Here is a 23,328-nt window from a genome sequence, read left to right on the forward strand (position 1 = left end):
CCCAATCCCTCCCTTTGGGTTATCTTCATTTCTGAATTTTCTTGTTTGACCTCAAAACCTGCTTCTTCTAGAAACTTCATTTATCTCTTTTCCTTATTATACCACCTTTGCCTTTGAGATCTCCAAAAGAGTTGATTGGCGATAGTTAGGTAACCACTAGTAGCCCCCAGCTTGGCAAATCCATAGTTGGGTGTAATTAACCATCTGTGGTTGTTAAGTCAGAAAACAAATCACTGTGGAAACACTCCAACACCAATTAAGGTGATAAGGGACTGGAAATGTGGCTAGTTGTTTTGATTTATTTGGTGGAATATCACAAGAGGAGTGAATGGTCATGCCATCTGTGAACATGTTGTCATTTTTTTTCTGAAAATGTAGATCCACCTGCCGCTTTTACTTAAAACCTTTTGTTCCAGAAGACTCATCTTGGCAAACTACTAATGACAAAGTGTCTGCAATATAATCTGTTTTATTTATCAGAATGACATCTTTACCAAGCAGCTGAAGATGCGTATGTGAGCTATATAGTTCGTCTATAGACAATGCTTATGCCCAGGAGAGCTAGACTGAGGAACCAATAACAAAACAAGGGAAACTCAAGAGCCCTGCCTAATCCCAAACTTTGTCTAGAGAGAGGCGATCCTGGTCTATTTAGTCAGAGAGGTTCCCTAGAGAGGAGGCAGCCACATCAAGCTAAAAGTTTAATGACAGTATAATGCCATTTAAATAATAAATAACCTCCCTCCTTAGGTTTTAATTCACGTGCAACTAAGCAACTTTATGACAATAATTTGGCTTTCTAATTAATGTAAAGGGCCTATTTAAGAACCCTTTCAGAAAAATGTGTCACAGACTAAAGTCATCAGTGTAGCAATAAATAAGTTGAAGATGTTGCTCACTGGGAGATAGTTATTCAGAAATAATTCTATTTTCTGAACTCCTCTTGTATGATGAGAGAACTTTGATGTGCAGTTTATGGACTGATGTGCATAAATATATGTAATTTGCCCCCATGTGTCTTAGAATAATTCCTTGAGGACAACCTATCTAAATTAGGTTAAAAATTATAAATTAGGTCATTTACTCAGTTGTTTCTCTTCCTCCTTCCTATCATCATCATCATCATCATCATCACCATCATTATTTGTCACCAGTCATCTCTGGGGCTTGGTGACTGTATTACTCTTCACCACCATTGCAAATGGCCATTCACCACCACCACCCCTTCTTTCTCATTTCCTGTGTGGGGAAGGGAGAGGGAGAGAGATAAAGATAGATGCAGGCAGACTGACTTGCAGCACTGCTCCACCGCTTGTGATGCTTCCCTGTTGCACTTGGGGACCCAGGGCTTTGGGGTGGGGGTTGAACTCAAATGTATACATTCTACTGGGTGCACCGCCACTTGACCTCCATTTACTTAACATCTAGAGAAAAGAAAGTCTGTTCCCCTGTAGTTTGTATTCATATAGGGAGATTGGTAACAAGTGCTAGAATAAAACAGAAGAGGAGGTTAGAAAGTGAGAGTGGATGGATATTGTTTTCTGATAAAGTAAGGTAGGCAAAGGCCATGGAGGATGTAAGAAAATCTTCAGTTTTCTAGTGACTGAGAGGCTAGGCAGAAGGACCAGCAAGTGCAAAAGACATGGTGGTAATGAACATGGAGACTCTGCTTGTAGTGAAAGAGAAGTTCGGAAAGACATTCCAAGTTTTGGAAACAGTTAAATAGCTAAAGTATGAAAACATAGGAGTAAGAAAGAGAAAACTTCTACATAGCATGCAGAGTTAAGAATCTGCAGTCTTATGTACTTACAGTATAAGATTGGCTTGGCGAGAGAAAAGGATGAGACCAGTCTCTCTGAAGAGCTTTTTTTTTTCCTCCACTTTTATTACCCTTGTTGTTTATCACTGTTGTTATTATTATTGTTGTTATTGCTGTCATTGTTGTTGGATAAGACAGAGAGAAATGGAGAGAGAAGGGGAAGACAGAAGGGGAGAAAAAGACACCTGCAGACCTGCTTCACCACCTGTGAAGTGACCCCCCTGCAGATGGGGAGCCGGGGGCTTGAACTGGGATCCTTATGCCGGTCCTTGCGCTTTGTGCCACATGCGCTTAACCCGCTGCGCAATCAAATGCAAAGATAAATAAAAGGAACTACATCAAACTGGACAGTTTCTTTACAACAAATCACCACCATCAAGACAAAAGGCAACCTACTAAGCAGAAGTTGTTCTTAAATCACACACCTAGTAGGAAGTAAATACACAAAATATTTAATTTTTTAACACATGCAAATCAGGAGTCAAAACTCAACAAAAAATCAAACAACTCTGTTAAAAAATGGGCAAATCTGACTAGACACAGAACCAAAGAATATGCACAAATGGGGGGGGGGATTTGTGTGTGTATATATTTCCTAGATTACTTAACCTGTGGGGAGAGGAAGTAATCTACTGAGAACAAGGAGAGTAGGTACTATATGAGGACAGTCTTCTTGTCTGCTTCACCATATAGTCTTCAGAACATTACCAGCCACTCTGATAGTAGAACCTTACCTTTTGGCATCATGAGGGTGGTAGCCATCAATCTTGGACTCAAAAAACTAAAAGTCCCCAGGACCCCTCAGTCATTCCAGAGAGCTCCGAGGCTACAGACTCATCTGTCAGGCAGTGTTGATAGTCTCATCAAAGTGGTATTTCCACTGTGCTTCACGCTTTTCTGCTTCTTTCAGTCTCCTGATGGCTCCCTGAAGGCACTAATGATGAAGGAAGACTGCAGAAGGTACCATCTCAAACTGGATCTTTTATGAATGGTCAACATCACTGTAATTCTCAGATCTTTCAAATGAGCAATTGCCTTGGTGATATCATCACTAAACATTTTTGGAGACAGATCTAGAGGAGCAATCTTGGGGGCCAGAGTAGAGATAGTGCTGTCTTCCCATCAGTCTTTCTTGGTCTACACTTTGGTTTCTGTGGCGTCAAGCTTCAGGAGCATGGTGGAGGACTGGTGTTGGAAGAACCCAGATTCAGAACAGCTTGAGAAAGTTTAACACAATAGCCCAAGTAAAAAACTTTTAACTTTTAAGAAGCCTCCAAAAGCAGACAATATCCTGGACCTGGCACAGGAGACTTTTTCCCCCTTTATTCTTAACCCGTGAAACAATCTTCTATCTTATGAGAGGCAACAACATTCACTTTTCATTTGAGTAACTTCTCTCTGGAATTGTATCAGCACCAGTATCAATTGTAGCACCCTCACCTTAGAAGGCAATGTTCTCTGAAGACCTCAGTTCATCAGAATTACCTAGGGAACTTATTTAAAGTACTGTAATGCCCGGGGATCCACTGTCAGATTCAGTACTGGGTTAGGATGTGGGAATCTGATTCTTCTGTAAGTCTCTCCAGGTGATTTTTGATCGAGGTGATATCAAGCCAACAACTGAAGTGACACTGGTTTTAGAGGGTGAAGCAGAACTGTTTTCTTTGCCAGGTGTCAGACCTAAGGGTCCTCCTTGAAGAGGTGCTTGGTTAATAAGGTCACCTAGACTTGTCCTCAAAGATTCAGGGAGGGAGGGAGTTTCCATGTCAGCCAGTTCTAAAAGTGAGTCTGAAACTGTGAAATGGACTGGGCTTGAGGGTAAGGAGGAAACCCCAGAATAGCAGACCACCAGAGCAGTTTTGGTTCTCAGGCCCACATTACAATGCCCCCCTTCTTTTTTCACTGATGTCGAACTAGGGAAACCAAGTAGACCCACACAGATAGTATGTTGTTTGGGTATGGGTGAATGTATACAGCTAGAGCAAATTCTGTCTGGGGAAATTCTGAGGCGTGAATTCCAGTTTGATGCACCATATCGATAACAGATTGTACGTCAGTGTATGGCATCTGGAGAGGAAATCCCGTCACCTGAACAAAAGGCAGAGTGACACATAAATCCATCATTCAATCATGGAGCTAAATCAGGAATTAGTATATGCAAAAATATCACAGAAGCCTCAGAATGGTAGTCATCAGCATCATCATAATAGTTGTCATTTCAAGAGTGCTTTCTATGATCTAGGTACAGTACTGAATGTTTCCCATATAGTAATCCTCAAACAAGCCCATAAGGTAGGTTCAATTCTATATAATCCTAACTTCGGACAGTGGGAGGTGGTGGGGAGAGAGAGAGGAGAGCAGAGCCAGCTCTGTCAAATGCCAGAGCTTGCACACTTAACATTCCACATCTGTGCACCCTTTCTAGAAGAACAAACTGCCAGCAAAGAAATTACTGGCCATACAAATGAGGGCTTTAAGTGGGTGTCCTAGAAGAGTTTATTTATTTATTTAACACTGAGTTAGTGGCAGCTCTGTCAAGGGATTAAAGGATTATGAGACATGGTCCTACATATAAAGTGTCTGTTTAATAATACATGGATGGAGACCAGGTGGTAGCACACCTGGTTGAGCACACATGTTCCAGTGCTCAAGGACCCAAATTCAGGCCCCTGTCTCCCACCTGCGGGAAGGAAGCTTTACAAGTGGTGAAGCAAGGCTGCACGTGTCTCTCTTTATCTCCTCTCCCCCTGGAAAATTGTTCTGCGCATAAATGTTAAAGCTCAAAGATTAACGAAAGTAATATGAAGAGGGCAATAATAAATCTCTTTCAAGCCTTAAACTGCTTATTTCAGGAGACTTTTTTAAATTCTTTTAAAAATATTTTATTTATTAACCAATGAGAAAGGAGAAGAGAGAAAAAGAATCGGATATCACTCTAGCACATGTGTTGCCAGGGATTGAACTCAAGGCCTTATGCTTGAGAGTCTAATGCTTTATCCACTGCTCTTGTGGATAAATCTTGTGGTCCATGTCTTTTCCTAGTTCTTAAGTCTGTTGAGATATTCTTCCCATGTAGTGGCATGATACACTGTTCTTCCCAAGCTTATCTTATATAATATGTTGCAATCACATGTTTACATGTCTTCTTGCCTATCTCTCTCTTTTTTTAATTTAAACTTTATTTTACTTGATAGAACAGAAAAGATTGAGAAAGAGGGGAGACAGAAAGGGAAAGAGAGACAGAAAGATACCTGCAGCACTGCTTCACCACTTGTGAAGCTTCCCCCCCTGCAAGTGGGGACTGGGGGCTTGAACCTGAGTCCTTATGCATGGTAATATGTGTACTTAACCAGGTGCACCACCACCTGGTCCCCTCTTGTCTATCTTTCCATCTAGTTCACAGTCTCTACAAATGCAGAAGATTACATTTGTCTTGCTTGTGATAATCCCAGTGCCTAAGACAATGCCTACCATACAAAATACAAATATTAGTTAAAATTTACTAAAGACTTTCTATATGCTAGGTGTTATATCAGTATTAACTCACTTAATCCTTAACACCACACAACTGATAGCTATTTTCACCCTATTTATCTTGCCCAATGGGATCAAAAGCACTGAAAAAAATCAAAAGCATTGATAACTTGGTGGTTGAGTCAGGATTTAAACTCGAACTATAGGATTCAGCCTATGTTTGTGGCTGTGTGTTATTCAATAGATAAATTATCTTTAAATGTTTTTTTATTATCTTTATTTATTGGATAGAGACAGCCAGAAATGGAGAGCCCATTTCTGGAGATGGAGAGAGAAAGAAATATACCTGCAGCCCTGCTTCACCACTCTCAAAGCTTTCCCCCTGCAGGTGGAAGGGTCAGGGGCTCAAATCTGGGTCCTTGCACATTGTAACATGTACATTCAACCAGGTGCGGCACCACCAGCCCCTCAATATATAATCTTCCAAAGGAATTCCAAGTTGTAAACCTTGCTTTAACTATGCTCTATTGATCTGTTTGTCCTCTAATCCTATAAAAAGAAAGCAAAATAATGGCTTCCTTTTCTTTCATGAGTGAACACTGTCTGCACACCCTTTCCTGCCTGCCTCAATACTCAACTTCCAATAGATTCTACAGGATGATAGGGTTAAGGATTCTCAGCCTTGGAAGGGTTGGGCTTTCAAAAACCAACTGTGCCTCCTTGTAAGGAACAGGATGTTGTGAGAATGCTAGAGCTGAGGACAGGGGTTAAAAAACAGGGGCCCAAATATATATATCAAATGCCCACCATGTTTGGTCATGGACTTGTTGAATTTGAGATGACTCTTGATGATCTGGGATAATGTCAAATGCAATGTGAATATATATGATAGAAGGTTAGTCCAGGCCAGATAGTGGCGCACCTAGTTGAGTGTACATGTTAGAATGTGCAAGGACCCCCCCCCCACACACACACACACACAACACTTCATCTGCACTATGCCAGCCTTTAGTCCATGATTGTTCAACAATTTGTTTGGCTTTGTATGTTAACTCTCTTTTCAGCCACCAGGTTCCAGATGCCAGCATGATGCCGACCAGACTTCCCTGGACTGACGACCCCACCAATGTGTCCTGGAGCTCCGCTTCCCCAGAGACCCACACTACTAGGGAAAGAGAGAGGCAGACTAGGAGTATGGACTGACCAGTCAATGCCCATGTTCAGCAGGGAAGCAATTACAGAAGCTAGACCTTCCACCTTCTGCATCCCACAATGACCCTGGGTCCATACTCTCAGAGATATAGAGAATGGGAAAGTTATCAGGGGAGGGGATGGGATATGGAGATCGAGTTGTGGGAATTGTGTGGAGCTGTACCCCTCTTATCCTACGATTTTGTTAATGTCTCCTTTCTTAAAAAAAAAAAAGAATGTGCAAGGACCCAGGTTCAAGCACCCCCAGTCCTCACCGGCAAGGGGAAAGCTTCTTAAGTGGTGAAACAGCACTGCAGGTGTCTGCCTCTCTTTCTCTTTCTCCCACCTCCTCTCAATTTCTGGCTGTTTCTATCCAATAGATAAAGAAGTTCAAGGTGAATTTATAAATTTGGGGTAAGTTGTAAAAAGAAAATACTAAAACTTCCTTCTTTCCTTCTTCCCTTCCTACTCCAGGGTTATTGCTGGGTCTGGGTGCCTGCTATCGCCCGGCCCCCGGTGTCTATCTTTCTCTCCCCTTCCTCTCACCATCTCAGTCCTATCCAACAATGACAACAGCAATAACAACAATAACAGTAACAACAACAAGGGCAACAAAAGGGGAAAAAATGGCCTCCAAGAGCAGTGTATTTGTAGTGCAGGCACCGAGCTCCAGCAATAACCCTGGAGGCAAACAAAAAAAAAAAAAGGAAAAAAAGAAAGAAAAGAAAAACAAAAAAGAAAAGAAAGACATCTGCAGACCTGCTTCATGGCTTGGGAAGCAACCCCCCCTGCAGGTGAAAAGCCTGGGGTGGGGGGTGGGGCTCGAACTAGGATCTTCAGTCCTTGAGCTTCGTGCCATGTGTGCTTAACCCGCTGTGTTACCGCCTTACCCCATACTAAATCTTTCTAAAGTCCTATTGCTCAGAACTAAAAATAGGGAATCCATTTTGTTGCTGCCAATTAGAGATTATTTTTAAGTGATTTCATTTAGGCATATGCATTATAAAACAGAAAACATTCCAAGAAAATACCATGGGATGTGACCATGAAAATAGTTGTACACTAGTTTGAAATTTCTTGGTCTATAAGTAAGTGCATTTTAATTTCAGCATCTGTTATCTAGGATTAAAACGGAAAGTATTCTATATGTATTTAAGGTGGCTATTATCTAGCAGTTAGCAACAGCTAAACATCATTTATGCATTAAATCATATACAAACCCAATAAAACTGTAGTAATTTTTCAAATTCACTTTCTTCTTCAGACGAAACAAAGCTTCCAGTGCCCAGCTCTAGCTTAGGAAGGATTTGTCTCAAAATAAAAGTACACTGTCGATTCCAACGTGTTGGCTGTTTTGGTCTCCATTCCATTATTTTACATTTCAGAGTCCTTTCAATCCTAAAGTAAGAATGCAAAGATTATTTTATGATAAATTACATACAGCTCCTTCTATATGCATGATAAGGATTTTGTTGTTCATTCATTCAGGTATGAGAGTAGTACTTTTTTTGCTTGAGGAGGAAGCCAGACTCTGGCTAACCTTATGTGCCTTCATTCACCCTGCTCAAGTCAGGGAGAAGCAATGAGGTCCCAAAGGCATATTTCCTCTCCAGCTACTTGTGTGCAGGCAGCTGCCTACTGGATGTAATTTTGTGACACATACTTTCAGATCACCAAGTTGACATTTCTACTCTCCAAAATCCTGCTTTCACTATGTTTCCAAGAAAATGTCGTAACCAGGCAAAAATTACTAAAGCCATGGGCCTCTTGGGACAGTTTGTTCTGCTTTATATCTTTCTGGCTTTCAGCCACCAAGTTGCAGATGCCACCATGACATTGACCTGACTTCCCTGAGCAGATGACCTCACCAATGTGACCTGAAGTCTTACCTCTCTAGAGCCCTATCCCACCAGGGAAAGATAGAAACAGGCTGGGGAGATAGATTGACCTGCCAATGTTCATGTCCAATGAAGAAGCAATTACAGAAGCCAGACTTCCCACCTTCTGTATCCCAAAAAGAATTTTGGTCCATACTCCCACGGGAATAAGGAATAGGGTAGCTTCAAACAGAGGGGATGGGACATGGAATTCACTTAACATGATTTTTAAAATTATTTATTTTATTTATTTATTCCCTTTTGTTGCCCTTGTTGTTTTATTGTTGTAGTCATCGTTGTTGAATAGGACAGAGAGAAATAGAGAGAGGAGGGGGAAGACAGAGAGGGGGAGAGAAAGAAAGACACCTGCAGACCTGCTTCACCGATTGTGAAGCGACTCTCCTGCAGGTGGGGAGCCAGGGGCTCGAACCAGGATCCTTCCACAGGTCCTTGCGCTTTGCGCCACCTGCGCTTAACCCGCTGCGCTACAGCCCAACTCCCTTAACATGATTTTTTAATTTCTTTTTTAAATTAATATTTATTTATTTATTCCCTTTTGGTGCCCTCCTTGTAGTTATTATTGTTGTTACTGATGTCGTTGTTGGATAGGACAGAGAGAAATGGAGAGAGGAGGGCAAGACAGAGGGGGAAAGAAAGACACCTACTTTACCTCTTGTGAAGAGACTCCCCTGCAGGGGAGGAGCCAGGGGGCTCAAACCGGGATCCTTACGCCTAACATCCAAGTCCTTGATCCACTTGCAATTTACTTTTGTATTTGGTGAAATATAGTGGTTCAGTTTCATTCTTCTGCATGTTTCAACCTATTTTTTCCAGCACCATTTGTTGAAGAGACTCTGATTTCCCCATTTAATAGTCTGGGCACCTTTGTCAAAGATTAGATGTCCATAGGTGTAGGGGCTTACTTCCTGGCTCTCAATTCTATTCCACTGGTCGGTGAGTCTATTTATGTTCCAGTACCAAGAAGTTTTGATGACAACAGCTCTATAATACAATTTGAGAACTGGGAGTGTGATGCCTCCAGTTCTGTTCTTTCTTCTCAAGATTTTTTTTTTTTTTTTTGGCAATTCTAGGTCTTTTCTGGTTCCAGATAAACATTTATAGTATTTGTTCTATTCTAAAAAATGTGGTTGGGATCTTGATGGGGATAGCATTAAATCTGTAGATGGCTCTGGGTAGTATATTCATTTTGATGATGTTAATTCTTCCAACCCATGAACATAGAATATCTTTCTACTTCTTTGTGTCTTATTCTATTTCTTTGAGTAGTGACTCATATTTTTCAGTATACAAGTCTTTCACTTCTTCGGTTAGGTTTATTCCTAGGTATTTTATTGCTTTTGTTGCTATAGTAAAAGGAATTGATTTCTGGATTTTATCTAACTTAGTGTTTGCCACTGGATTTTGTATGTTAATTTTGTAGTGTGACACCTTACTGTATTATCTAATGATTTCCAAAAGCTTCTTGCTGGCTTCCTTAGGTTTTTCTATGTATATTCATGACATCTGCAAAGAGGGAGAGTTTGACTTCTTCTCTTCCAATCCGTAATCTAATTCCTTGCTCCTGCCTGATTGCTATATGGCAAGAACTTCCAACATTATGTTGAATAGTAATGGTGATAGTGGACAGCCCTGTCTAGTACCTGATCTGAGTAGAAATGCTTCCAGTTTTTTACTATTGAGTATGATGTTGGCTGTAGTTTTGCTATATATAGACTCCAATATCTTCAGAAATTTTCTATCTATTCCCATTTTTTATAGTGTTTTGATCATAAAGGGATGTTGTAGTTTGTCAAAGGCTTTCTCTGCATTTATTGATATGACTACATGTTTTTTGGTTTTGCTTTTATTGATGTAGTGGATGATGTTGACTGATTTACATATGTTAAACCAACCTTGCATCTCTGGGATAAACCCCACTTGGTCATTATGAACAATCTTTTTAATATACTGCTGTATCTGGTTGGCTAGAATTTTGTTCAATATTTGAGCACCCATGTTCATCAGAGATACTGGTCTGTAGTTTTCTTTTTTGGTTGCATCCCTATCTGCTTTTGGTATCAGAGTGATGTTGGCTTCATAGAAGCTGGCAGGGAGTATTCCAGTGTTTTCAACCTTCTGGAAGACTTTTAGTTAAACATAGAGGTATTAGTTCTTCTTTGAAGGTTTTGTAGAATTCATTTGTAAAACCATCTGGTCCAGGACTTTTATTCTTGGGAAGGTTTTTGGTAACTGTTTCAATTTCATTAGCTATGATGGGCCTGTTCATATTATCTATTTCCTTTTTATTTAATTTTGGAAGTTCTTAGGTATCTAGGAAATTGTCCATTTCTTCCAGGTTCTCGAGCTTGGTGGCATATAAGCCTCACATGATATCCTGAATTTCTGCAGTGCCTGTTGTTATTTTGTTTTGTGAGTTTGGCTAAAGGTTTGTTGATTTTGTTCATTCTTTCGAAGAACCAACTTTTACTTTTGTTGATATTTTGTATGGTTTTATTTTCAATGTTATTTATTTCTGCCCTAACTTTAGTTACTTCTGTCCTTCTAGTTGCTTTAGGGTTCCTTTGTTCTTCTTCTTCTAGGTCTTTATGATGTGCAGTCAGGCTTTTTATTTGTGCTTTTTTCTTGTTTCCTAATGTGTTTTTGTATGGCTATGAACTTCCCTCTCAGTACTGCCTTAGCTGTGTCCCAAATATTTTGATAGCTTGTGTCTTCATTTTCATTGAACTCTTGAAACATTTTGACTTCTTCCTTTATTTACTCTTTGACCCAGTAGTTGTTAAGGAGTATACTGTTGAGCTTCCACATTTTGGGGCTCTTACTAATCTTTTGTTGATTGTTAAGTGTTAGTTTCATTCCACTGTGGTCTGAGAAGATGCTTGGGATGATTTCAATGCTCTTGAATTTGCTGATGCTGTCTTTGTGGCCTAACATATGGTCTATCCTTGAGAATGACCCATGTGAACTTGAATAGAATGTGTATTCCAGTTTCTTGGGATGAATGACTCTGAAAATGTCCAATAGTGCTAGGCTATCTATCTCCTCATTTAGCTCCCTTATGTCTTTACTGATTTTCTGTCTGGATGATCTGTCAAGTTGAGAGAGTGGGGTGTTGAAGTTCCCTACTATGACTGTGTTGCTGTTAATATATTGCTGTAGCTCTTTCAGTAGATGTTTGATGTATTTGGATGGCTTCTCATTGGGTGCATAGATATTAATAATTGTTAAGTCCTCTTGATTGACTGATCCTCTGAGCATTAAGTAATGTCCATCCCTAGCTTTTAAAATTTTATTTATTTTAATGTCTATCATGTTAGATATGAGAATAGCTGTTCCTGCCCTTTTTTGTGGGCCATTGGCTTGTATGATAGTTTTCCATCCTTTCACTTTGAGTTTGTGTTTGTCTTGTTGTTAGGTGGGTTTCCTGTAGACAGCATATTGTTGGGTTGTGTTTTCTTATCCTTCTTCCTACTCTATGCCTTTTAATAGGTGACTTCAGGCCATTGACATTTATTGATATTGAAGACTGAAGATATTTTAACACCATTCTTGTAGATTTTTAGAGTGTTCTGATAGATGGCCTATTTATGGTGGTCTGACTGTTTATAGGAGACCTTTCAGAACTTCTTTCAGGGAAGGCTTGGTTACAGTTGATTTTTTCAACTGGTGCTTGTCTGAGAAAGTTTTTATGACTCTATCTAGTCTGAATGACAGTCTAGCAGGATATAGTAGTCTTGGTTGAAAGACTTTCTCATTGAGTACTCGATAGATATCTTGCCGTTCTCTTCTGGCCTGTAGTGTTTGTGTGGAGAAGTCTGCTGCTAATCTTATGGGTTTTCCTCTGTAGGTGACTCTTTGTTTTTTCTCTTGCAGCCTTCAGGATCCTTTCTTTATCCTTATTCCTTTCTAATCTAAAGATGATGTGTCTTCGTGTCTTTAACTATAGGTTAATTCTGTTTGGGACCCTCTGGGCTTCTTGAACCTTTGTGTCTCTGATGTTGTCTGGACTAGAGAAGTTCTCAGCTATTATATCCTGAAGAATGCTTTCTTCCTCTCCCTTTCTTCCTCTTGTAAGCCAATAATGCGTATATTATTTCTTTTGAAGTCATCCCATAGGTCTTTGTTGTTGTTTTCAGTATCCCTTAATATCTTTTTGGGATCTCTTACTTCTTTTTTAGTTGTCTCTAACTCATCGTTGATCTTGCTAATTCTGTTGTCAGTCTCATTTATTCTGTTTTCTTTCCCCTCTACTGTTTTATGGAGTTCATTTATTTTGTTACCCTGTTCTGATTCTGTTTTAGCTTGTTCAGCTAGTTGTGTTCTTAGCCCAGCCATTTCAGCTTTCAGCTCTCTAATAACCTTGAGATAATTAGTGTTTTCTTCCAGAGTCTCATTTGTTGTTTCAGTTCTGATGACAATTCTTTCAAACTCTTTACTCACTTCTTGATTATTTTGTTAACTAGTGTTTGGATGTTTACTCCATTATTTTGTGCTTCAACCTTTGGGGGACTGTTACCAGCCATTTAATGTCTCCCTAGGCTCCTCTCTGTCCACGAGCTACATGTATTTGCACTCACTGATGATTTGGTGGGTTCCTGAAGTCATTCTAGTCCTTCCTTGTTGTGGTCTCAGATGATCTCCTCTTTCACCCAATGATTTCTGTTGCACTGCTTTTGTTAATTGGTAGTGACTTACACCCCTGCCTACTATGTCAGTGTGAGTGGCTGGAGGCAGCCAGATCTAGAAACTTCTCACACTCTGGAATAGGAGTTTGACCTGCTGCAAGGCTTGTGACCTTGTGGGCTTGACTCAACAGTTCCTCAGTGTGAATGTGTGTGTGTGTGTGTGTGTGTGTGTGTGTGTGTGTGTTTGTGTGTGTAGGTGTCTATTTGGGAAAGAAGAAGATGCCTGGGGAGACACTAGTGATGATTCTATCACATACCTTGTATTATACACACAAACACACGCACACACGCGCACACACACACACACACACACACACATGAGAGAACCAGAGCATCACTATGTCACATGTGATGCCAGGGATCAAAGTGAACACCTCATGCTTTTGAGCCCGATGCTTTGATCTAGTGCACCACCCCCAGGCCATTGATATTTCTTTTTAATTTATGATTAACAGTGAGTTACAAGATTGTAAGACTGTAAAGATATAGTTCCACATCATACCCACCACCCACCACCCACCACCAAAGTTCTATGTCCCTACCCTCCCACCTCCCAAAGGTAACCACCATAGTTCATAGTTCTCACAAGTCTTTTTTTTTTTTTAAAGATTTTAATTTTATTTATGAGAAAGATAGGAGGAGAGAGAAAAAACCAGTCATCACTCTGGCACATGTGCTACAGGGAATTGAATTTGGGACTTCATGCTTGAGAGTCCAAAGCTTTATCACCTCCTGGACCATAAGTCTTTTTTTTTTTTTTTTAGTGATTTAATATTGATTTATAAAACCATAAGATAACAGGGGTTTAAATCTACACCTTTCTCATCCCCAGAATTCTGTGTCCACATTTCCTCCATTGTAAACTGCAGTGGTTATCCCAAGGTCATAGGTATGAGTTGACTATTATTTCTTTCCTCCTTTCTCTCTTACTTACTTTCTTTCTTTCTTCCCTCCCTCCTTCCTTCCTTCCTTCCTTCTTTCCTTCCTTCCTTTCTCTCTTTCTCCCTTTCTATTTACTTTTCTATCTGTCTGTCTATCTATCTATCTATCTATCTATCTATCTATCTATCTATCTATCATCTATCTTCGTATCTACCTATCTATATTGTTTTTATCCATTTTCCCCCTGTGGTTCTGCCTCCTCTTCCTTCCTTTTTTCCTTTTTAATATTTATGTATTGGATATAGACAGCCAGAAATCGAGAGGGAAGGGAGAGACAGGGAGGGAGAGAGAGACCTGCAGCCCTGCTTCACCACTCGCAAAGTTTTCCCCTGCAGGTGGGGATTAGAGGCTCAAACCTGGGTCCTTGCACATTGTGACATGTGCGCTCAATCAGGTAAACCATCACTCAGCACCTTCTCTTCCTTTCTAAGTCACACCTATACCTATCACTACTTCTAAGTGTCCTTCATTTTTTCCTCTTCTCTTTCAGGGTCCTGATGGAATTGGGGTTCAGAGCCTTCTGGCCTAACTTTTGGCATATGGACCAAAATTCTTTTGGAGGTGCAGAAAGTGGAAGGTCTGGTTTTTGTAATTGCTTCTCTGATGAACATGGGCATTGGCAGGTGGACCCATACTCACAGCCTGTTTCTATCTTTCCCTAGTGGAGTGGGGCTCTGGAGAGGTAGGGTTCCAGGACACATTGGTGAGGTCCTCTGCCCAGGAATAAGTCGTAGAAACAGTTTGCTTCTTTTTTTTTTTCCTCAAGTTTGTGTGTATCTGTTCTCATAGATTCCACACATGAATGAAATAATCTGATAGTTGTCTTTCATCTATTTATTTTGATAAACATAATAACCTCCAGTTCCATCCATTTTGTCCCAAAGAAAACAATACCATCATTTTTGATGGAAGAGTAGTATTCCAAGGCCATGGATTTTTTTTTTTTTTTTTACCATACTCTTAGTTGTGGGGGAATTTATGTTCAAATTCTTTCAAGAAGTATCAGATTTTGCTTTATTATAACTACAGGCTCAACAGGTATTTTCTCCAGAACTTCTCCACAGTAGCTCTCAATTCTTCCCAAAGCAATTATTTTCTTTATAACTGTCTTTTAAAAGAGTATCTTGCAGGGAGAGGAAGATGGCAGCCTGAGAAGTTGCTGACAGCGAGCGCTCTGACCGCATCGTCGGCAACGGTAGGATTTTCTGCCTTTAGCAGGCCAGTTAATAAGGGGTGACACCAAAGAGTGGGTACAATTTAATTTGGGTTAAGAATTAGAGTAAAGGTGACACGGACTAGCGGGGCTCCACAACTCCCAGGGCGCCGGGCAAGGAGAGTGCGCCGGGCATTGTCCTCCGCCCGCCCAGGAAGGCGGCTCCTCCGCCGGTTGCAGAGCGCGGCGGGCAGAGGACCCGGAGAGAGCACTTTAGCTCGGGGGCTTCCTCTTGGGAGAATCCAGGGTCCACCGCGACCCTGAGAGCAGATCCAAAGACTTCTTGAGTATAGCTCTCATTGGATCAAAGGATTTGGAGCTAGTTTTCATTTTTGAGAAATCCTTTAAAAAAGTCTGGAGGGGGGGGTTTCCCGGAAGATGGCGGACTAAGGAGAAGCGGCTAGCCTTTGAGCTCCGGACACATCTCGTGTAAACAATAGGATTTTCTGCCTTTAGCAGGCCAGCCAATAAGGGGCCACAGCGGTCATACCAAGGTGTCTATAACTTAATTTGGGTTAAGAATTAGAGTAGGGGAAAAAAATTCTTTTTTCTTCCTTTTAATTTTCAAGCATACATCCTTCCCCCTGCTCCCCCCGCCCCACCATAAACAGTGCCTGGGACCAGCTACTAGCAGGATACCCCATACCACCAAACAGGGTTTTTTTTTTTTTTTTTTTTTTTTTTTAAACTCACTGATACACATTTGGGAAGTTCCTCGCACTGCTCTTTAATTACAACCCTTCTTCTTATATTCTCCCTTTTCTCTCTCTTATCTCTCTCTATCTCTTTTTTTATTTTTTATTATTACTATTTTTTTTTATCCTGTCATACACTTCTTTCTTCTTTGCCTTTCTGAATTTGTGAATTACTTTGGGGAAGAAATCTGACCCAGAGTGGACTTTCTATGTGTGTATCTCTGCTCTAGTTCCCTTTACACTCTTGTTACCCCTAGAATATACACTGGATAGTAGATTTACATAACTGTCTATTCTTGCTATCCTCTCTTTCTTTTCTCTTTCTTCACTGGGATTTGGTTACTATTTTTTCACGGACTGGAGAAATTTTTTGGCTAACTGGTAATGATTAAACTCCTTCAATACTTACTTCAGTTGCTACGGTAATTCCGGAGGTTGGTGAGTGCAATTGTCATAAAGGTATTTAGTACAGTGCTACTTGTGCTCACAACACAACAACTGAGGAACAACAGAGCATTAAAAAAAGAGAGAGAGAGAAACACATAAATAAAAAAAATATGGGTAGATTAAAAACAAATAAAACTGCTACCCCAGTGAATGAAGACAAGAGCCCAGAAGAAACCATAAATCAATCAGAAGTAACCATAGATAAGAAAAGTATGCAAGCAATAATAAACTTATTAATCACAGAAATGAAAACAACATTGGAGGAAAGGAATGGCAGTATTAGGGAAACAACAGTTGAGACACGCAAGGAAAATACTGATTATCTTGAGACAATTAGAGAACTGAAAGCTGAAATAGCTGTAATGAAGAAAGAAGCTGAGGCAAGGGAAAGCAGACTAACAGAAGCAGAAAACAGAATTAGTCAGACAGAGGATGAGTTAGAGAAAACTAAGAAAGAGGTGAAAGAGCTTAAAAAGAGATTGAGAGACACTGAAAACAACAACAGAGACATATGGGATGATCTCAAAAGAAGTAACATTCGTATAATTGGCCTGCCAGAGGAAGAAAGAGAGGAAGGGGAAGCAAACATTCTAGAGGAAATAATACAAGAAAATTTCCCAGACCTGAATAACAGAAAGGATATCAAGGTGCAAGAGGCCCAGAGAGTACCAAACAGAATCAACCCAGACCTGAAAACACCAAGACACATCATAGTCACAATGAGAAGAAGTAAGGATAAAGAAAGGATCCTAAAGGCTGCAAGAGAGAAACAAAAAGTCACATACAGGGGAAAACCCATAAGACTTTCTGCAGATTTCTCCACTCAAACTCTAAAAGCCAGAAGGGAGTGGCAAGATATCTATCGAGCCCTGAATGAAAAAGGGTTTCAACCAAGGATAATATATCCTGCTAGACTTTCATTCAAGCTAGATGGAGGGATCAAAACCTTCTTAGACAAACAACAGTTAAAGGAGGCAACTATCACCAAGCCGGCCCTGAAAGAGGTACTAAAAGACCTCTTATAAACAAGAACATCACTATAATACTTGTAATATATCAGAGTAAACAAATCATTTTTTAGAACAATGGCACTACAATACATTAAATCCATAATATCAATAAATGTCAATGGCTTAAACTCACCCATCAAAAGGCACAGGGTGGGGGGATGGATCAGAAAACATAACCCAACCATATGCTGCTTGCAAGAATCCCATCTGTCACAACAAGGTAAACACAGACTTAAAGTGAAAGGATGGAAAACTATCATACAGGCTAACGGTCCACAAAAAAGGGCAGGAACAGCCATTCTCATCTCAGACACGATAGATTTTAAATTAAATAAAGTAATAAAAGAAAGGCAAGGACATTACATAATGATTAGAGGATCAATCAGCCAAGAAGACTTAACAATTATTAACATCTATGCACCCAACGAGGGACCATCTAAATACATTAAACACCTACTGAAAGAATTTCAAAAATACATCAATAGTAATACAATAATAGTGGGAGACTTCAATACCCCACTCTCACACTTAGACAGATCAACAAAGCAGAGAACCAATAAAGATACAAGAGAATTGAATGAAGAGATTGACAGACTAGACCTCTTGGACATTTTCAGACTCCTCCACCCCAAAAAACTGGAATATACCTTCTTTTCAAATCCACATAACACATACTCAAGGATAGACCACATGTTAGGCCACAAAGACAGCATCAATAAATTCAAGAGCATTGAAATCATCCCAAGTATCTTCTCAGACCACAGTGGAGTAAAACTAACTTTTAACAACAAACGGAAAATTATTAAAAGACATAGAATTTGGAAACTAAACAACATGCTCCTTAAGAACCACTGGGTCAGAGACTCACTCAAACAGGAAATTCAAATGTTCCTGGAAACTAATGAAAATGAAGACACAACCTATCAAAATATTTGGGACACAGCGAAAGCAGTACTGAGAGGGAAACTTATAGCCATACAATCACATATTAAACACCAAGAAGAAGCCCAAATGAACGACCTTACTAGACACCTCAAGGACTTAGAGGAAGAGGAACAAAGGAACCCTAAAGCAACCAGAAGGACAGAAATCACTAAAGTTAGAGCAGAAATAAACAACATCGAAAATAAAAGAACCATACAAAAGATCAATGAAGCCAAATGTTGGTTCTTTGAAAGATTAAACAAAATTGACAAACCCCTAGCCAGACTCACCAAACAAAAAAGAGAGAAGACTCAAATTAATAGAATTGTAAACGATGCAGGAGATATCACAACTGACACCACAGAAATCCAGAGAATTCTGCGAAACTTCTATAAAGAACTATATGCCACCAAGCTAGAGAATCTGGAAGAAATGGAACAATTCCTAGAAACCTATGCACTTCCAAAACTGAACCAAGAAGAACTACAAAATCTAAATGCACCAATCACAGACAAAGAAATTGAAACCGTTATTAAGAATCTCCCCAACAACAAAAGTCCTGGACCAGATGGCTTCACAAATGAATTCTACAAAACTTTCAGGAAACAGTTAATACCCATACTTCTTAAGCTATTCCATAAGATTGAAGAAACAGGAATACTCCCTTCCACCTTTTATGAAGCCAACATCACCCTGATACCAAAAGCTGATAGGGACAGAACAAAAAAGGAAAACTACAGACCAATATCTCTGATGAACATAGATGCCAAAATATTAAACAAGATCTTGGCCAACCGGATACAGCAACACATCAAAAAGATTGTTCATCATGACCAAGTGGGATTCATCCCAGGAATGCAAGGCTGGTTCAACATCCGTAAATCAATCAATGTCATTCATCACATCAATAAAAGCAAAGCCAAAAACCACATGATTATCTCAATAGATGCAGAGAAAGCCTTTGACAAAATCCAACACCCATTCATGCTCAAAACTCTACAGAAAATGGGAATAGATGGGAAATTCCTCAAGATAGTGGAGTCTATATATAGCAAACCTACAGCCAATATCATACTCAATGGAGAGAAGCTAAAGCATTCCCCCTCAGATCGGGGACTAGACAGGGCTGTCCACTGTCACCGTTACTCTTCAACATAGTATTGGAAGTTCTTGCCATAGCAATCAGGCAAGAGAAAGAAATCAAAGGGATACAGATTGGAAGGGAAGAAGTCAAGCTCTCACTATTTGCAGATGATATGATAGTATACATAGAAAGACCTAAAGAATCCAGTAGAAAATTACTGGAAGTTGTTAGGCAATATAGCAAGGTATCAGGCTACAAAATCAATGTACAAAAATCAGTGGCATTTCTTTATGCAAACACTAAATCTGAAGAAGAAGACATCCAGAAATCACTCCCATTTACTGTTTCAGCAAAATCAATCAAATACCTAGGAATAAAGTTGACCAAAGAAGTGAAAGACTTGTATACTGAAAACTATGAGTCGCTACTCAAGGAGATAGAAACTGATACCAAGAAATGGAAAGATATCCCATGCTCATGGATTGGAAGAATAAATATCATCAAAATGAATATTCTCCCCAGAGCCATATACAAATTTAATGCAATACCCATCAAAGTGCCACCAGGCTTCTTTAAGAGAATAGAACAAACGCTACAGTCATTTATCTGGAACCTGAAAACACCTAGAATTGCCAAAACCATCTTAAGGAAAAGAAACAGAAATGGAGGCATCACACTCCCAGACATTAAACTATATTATAAAGCCATCATCATCAAAACAGCATGGTACTGGAACAAAAATAGGCATACAGACCAGTGGAACAGAATTGAAAGCCCAGAAGTAAATCCCAACACCTATGGGCATCTAATCTTTGATAACGGGGCCCAAAGGATTAAATGGAAAAAGGAGGCTCTCTTCAATAAATGGTGCTGGAAAAACTGGGTTGAAACATGCAGAAGAATGAAATTGAACCACTTTATCTCACCAGAAACAAAAATCAACTCCAAATGGATCAAAGACCTAGATGTCAGACCAGAAACAATCAAATACTTAGAGGAAAACATTGGTAAAACACTTTCCCACATACACCTCAAGGACATCTTTGATGAATCAAACCCAATTGCAAGGAAGACCAAAGCAGAAACAAACCAATGGGACTACATCAAATTGAAAAGCTTCTGCACATCCAAAGAAACTATTAAACAAACAGAGAGACCCCTCACAGAATGGGAGAAGATCTTCACATGCCAGACATCAGACAAGAAACTAATCACCAAAATATATAAAGAGCTCAGCAAACTTAGCCGCAAAAAAGCAAATGACCCCATCCAAAAATGGGCAGAGGAAATGAACAAAACATTCACCACAGAGGAGATCCAAAAGGCTAACAAACATATGAAAAACTGCTCTAGGTCACTGATTATCAGAGAAATGCAAATCAAGACAACACTAAGATACCACCTCACTCCTGTAAGAATGGCATACATCAAAAAGGACAGCAGCAACAAATGCTGGAGAGGATGTGGGGACAGAGGAACCCTTTTACATTGCTGGTGGGAATGTAAATTGGTCCAGCCTCTGTGGAGAGCAGTCTGGAAAACTCTCAGAAGGCTAGACATGGACCTTCCATATGACCCAATAATTCCTCTCCTGGGGTTATACCCCAAGGACTCCATAACACCCAACCAAAAAGAGGTGTGTACTCCTATGTTCATAGCAGCACAATTCATAATAGCTAAAACCTGGAAGCAACCCAGGTGCCCAACAACAGATGAGTGGCTGAGAAAGCTGTGGTATATATACACAATGGAATACTATGCAGCTATCAAGAACAATGAACCCCCCTTCTCTGACCCATCTTGGACAGAGCTAGAAGGAATTATGTTAAGTGAACTAAGTCAGAAAGATAAAGATGAGTATGGGATGATCCCACTCATCAATAGAAGCTGACTAAGAAGATCTGAAAGGGAAACTAAAAGCAGGACCTGACCAAATTGTAAGTAGGGCACCAAAGTAAAAGCCCAGTGGTGAGGGGTAGGCATGTAGCTTCCTGGGCCAGTGGGGGGTGGGAGTGGGCGGGAGGGATGGGTCACAGTCCTTTGGTGGTGGGAATGGTGTTTATGTACACTCCTAGCAAAATGTAGACATATAGATCAGTAGCTAATTAATATGAGAGGGGAAAATCAATTGTATGTCTCAAAGTTTCTCAAAAGACAAACTGAATCTTTTTAATATATAGGCTATGTATTTGATATGCGGACTCTCTCAAAAGCCTAGACCAAGTAGATTAGAAGCTTCCAATAGCACAGCTATATACAAGATACTGGGTACTGTACAGCAAACCATAACAAAGGGACTTTTCAAAGTTAACCCAATTAACAAATAATGTGATGATAATATTAACTATTGAGTGTCTTTTTGAACCCTAAGACAGCAGGAACCTCACATCTTCACTATAGAGCCCCTACTTCCCCCAGTCCTGGAACCCTTGGATAGGGCCCACTTTCCCGTATGCATCTCCCAATCCAAACCAAATAACATTGCATCTGCCGATCACAACCTAACCAAAGCAACGATTGCTACCTCAACATGCTTCACCTCAGAATGTATCCAGAGACTTCACGTGTGGAATGACAACCCTTCAGCTTCATTACTCGGGTGAGACCTTTCCTTTAATAGTACACTCTAATTTCATCTCAGGTAGTTCACTTTCTAACAAAGTCCCATAACCTAGATATACACCAGTTTCTGTGAGAGAGAGCTTATGTGCACACGTATCCATAAACTACTGCAAAATATATACCTGAAAGCAGGGCTACACTAGAGTTTGCAGTTCCAGATGCCACCAGGATGCTGACTAGGCTTCCCTGGATTGAAGACCCCACCAATGTGTCCTGGAGCTCAGCTTCCCCAGAGTCACACCCTACTAGGGAAAGAGAGAGGCAGACTGGGGGTATGGACCGACCAGTCAACGCCCATGTTCAGCGGGGAAGCAATTACAGAAGCCAGACCTTCTACCTTCTGCATCCCTCAACGACCCTGGGTCCATGCTCCCAGAGGGATAGAGAATGGGAAAGCTATCAGGGGAGGGGGTGGGTTATGGGGATTGGGTGTTGGGAATTGTGTGGAGTTGTACCCCTCCTACCTTACGCTTTTGTTCACTAATCCTTTCTTAAATAAAAAATTAAAAAAAAAAAAAAGAGTATCTTGCATAGTAGTGGGGTTCCTACACTATGCAAGTACCATGAGACAGATGACTTGTAGCACTAAACATAGTTACTACTGTAATCTCTATTTTGTAACCTCCCACACCTATGCCTAAAACATTAAATGGAGAAAGAAGAGTCTTTCCAACAAATAGTATTGGAGAAATGGGGTTGACATGTGCAGATGACTGAAACTGGACCAACACACATATCACCATGTATGAAAGGCAACATCAAGTGTCCCAAAGACAGTAACAATAGACCAGAAACTATCAGGTACCTAGAAGGAAATACTGGCAGAACACTTTCCAATCTATGCTTTGGAAATGTCTTCAAAGACTCAAGTCTAACAGCACAGAAAACAAAACCAAAAATTAACCAGTAGGACTTTATCTAAATGAAAAGCTTCTGCTCAGCAAAGGGTCCCATCGCCCAAACAGAAAGGCACTGTACAGAATGGGAGATTTTTTTCATAAGACATACAGCAGATAAAAAGCAAAAAACTAGTATAGTCATGGGCCATTTGGAATATAACTAAAATAGGCCTACTAGCTATCTACAAAATGGAGAACCCTCAACTCATCATCTGAACTATTTCAGCCTTTAGGTTCATGATTAATCAAAACTTTGTCTTTATATGTTAACTCCTTTTTCAGCCACCAGGTTCCAGATGCTAACATGATGCCAACCAGACTTCTCTGGGTAGACAACCCCACCAATGTGTCCTGGAGCCCCGATTCCCCAGAGCCCCGCCCCACTAGGGAAAGAGAGAGACAGGCTGGGAGTATGGATCAACCTGTCA

The 23,328-nt window shown here is 40.2% G+C and overlaps 1 protein-coding gene across 1 annotated transcript in view; it reads right to left on the bottom strand.

The window, feature by feature from the left end:
- Nucleotides 1-3,689: 3,689 nt before the first annotated feature.
- CC2D2B (coiled-coil and C2 domain containing 2B) overlaps nt 3,690-23,328 on the bottom strand; it is a 155,096-nt gene continuing 135,457 nt past the window's right edge. Inside the window, exons 33-34 of the mRNA XM_060201996.1 lie at nt 7,705-7,882; nt 3,690-3,907 (exon numbers count right to left, since the gene is read on the bottom strand). Of these exons, the coding sequence (XP_060057979.1) occupies nt 3,719-3,907; nt 7,705-7,882 (367 nt within the window). The 3' untranslated portion in view covers nt 3,690-3,718. The remainder of the gene's footprint in view (nt 3,908-7,704; nt 7,883-23,328) is intronic.

The sequence above is a fragment of the Erinaceus europaeus genome, chromosome 1 (assembly GCF_950295315.1).
Source record: "Erinaceus europaeus chromosome 1, mEriEur2.1, whole genome shotgun sequence".
Taxonomy (NCBI): domain Eukaryota; kingdom Metazoa; phylum Chordata; class Mammalia; order Eulipotyphla; family Erinaceidae; genus Erinaceus; species Erinaceus europaeus.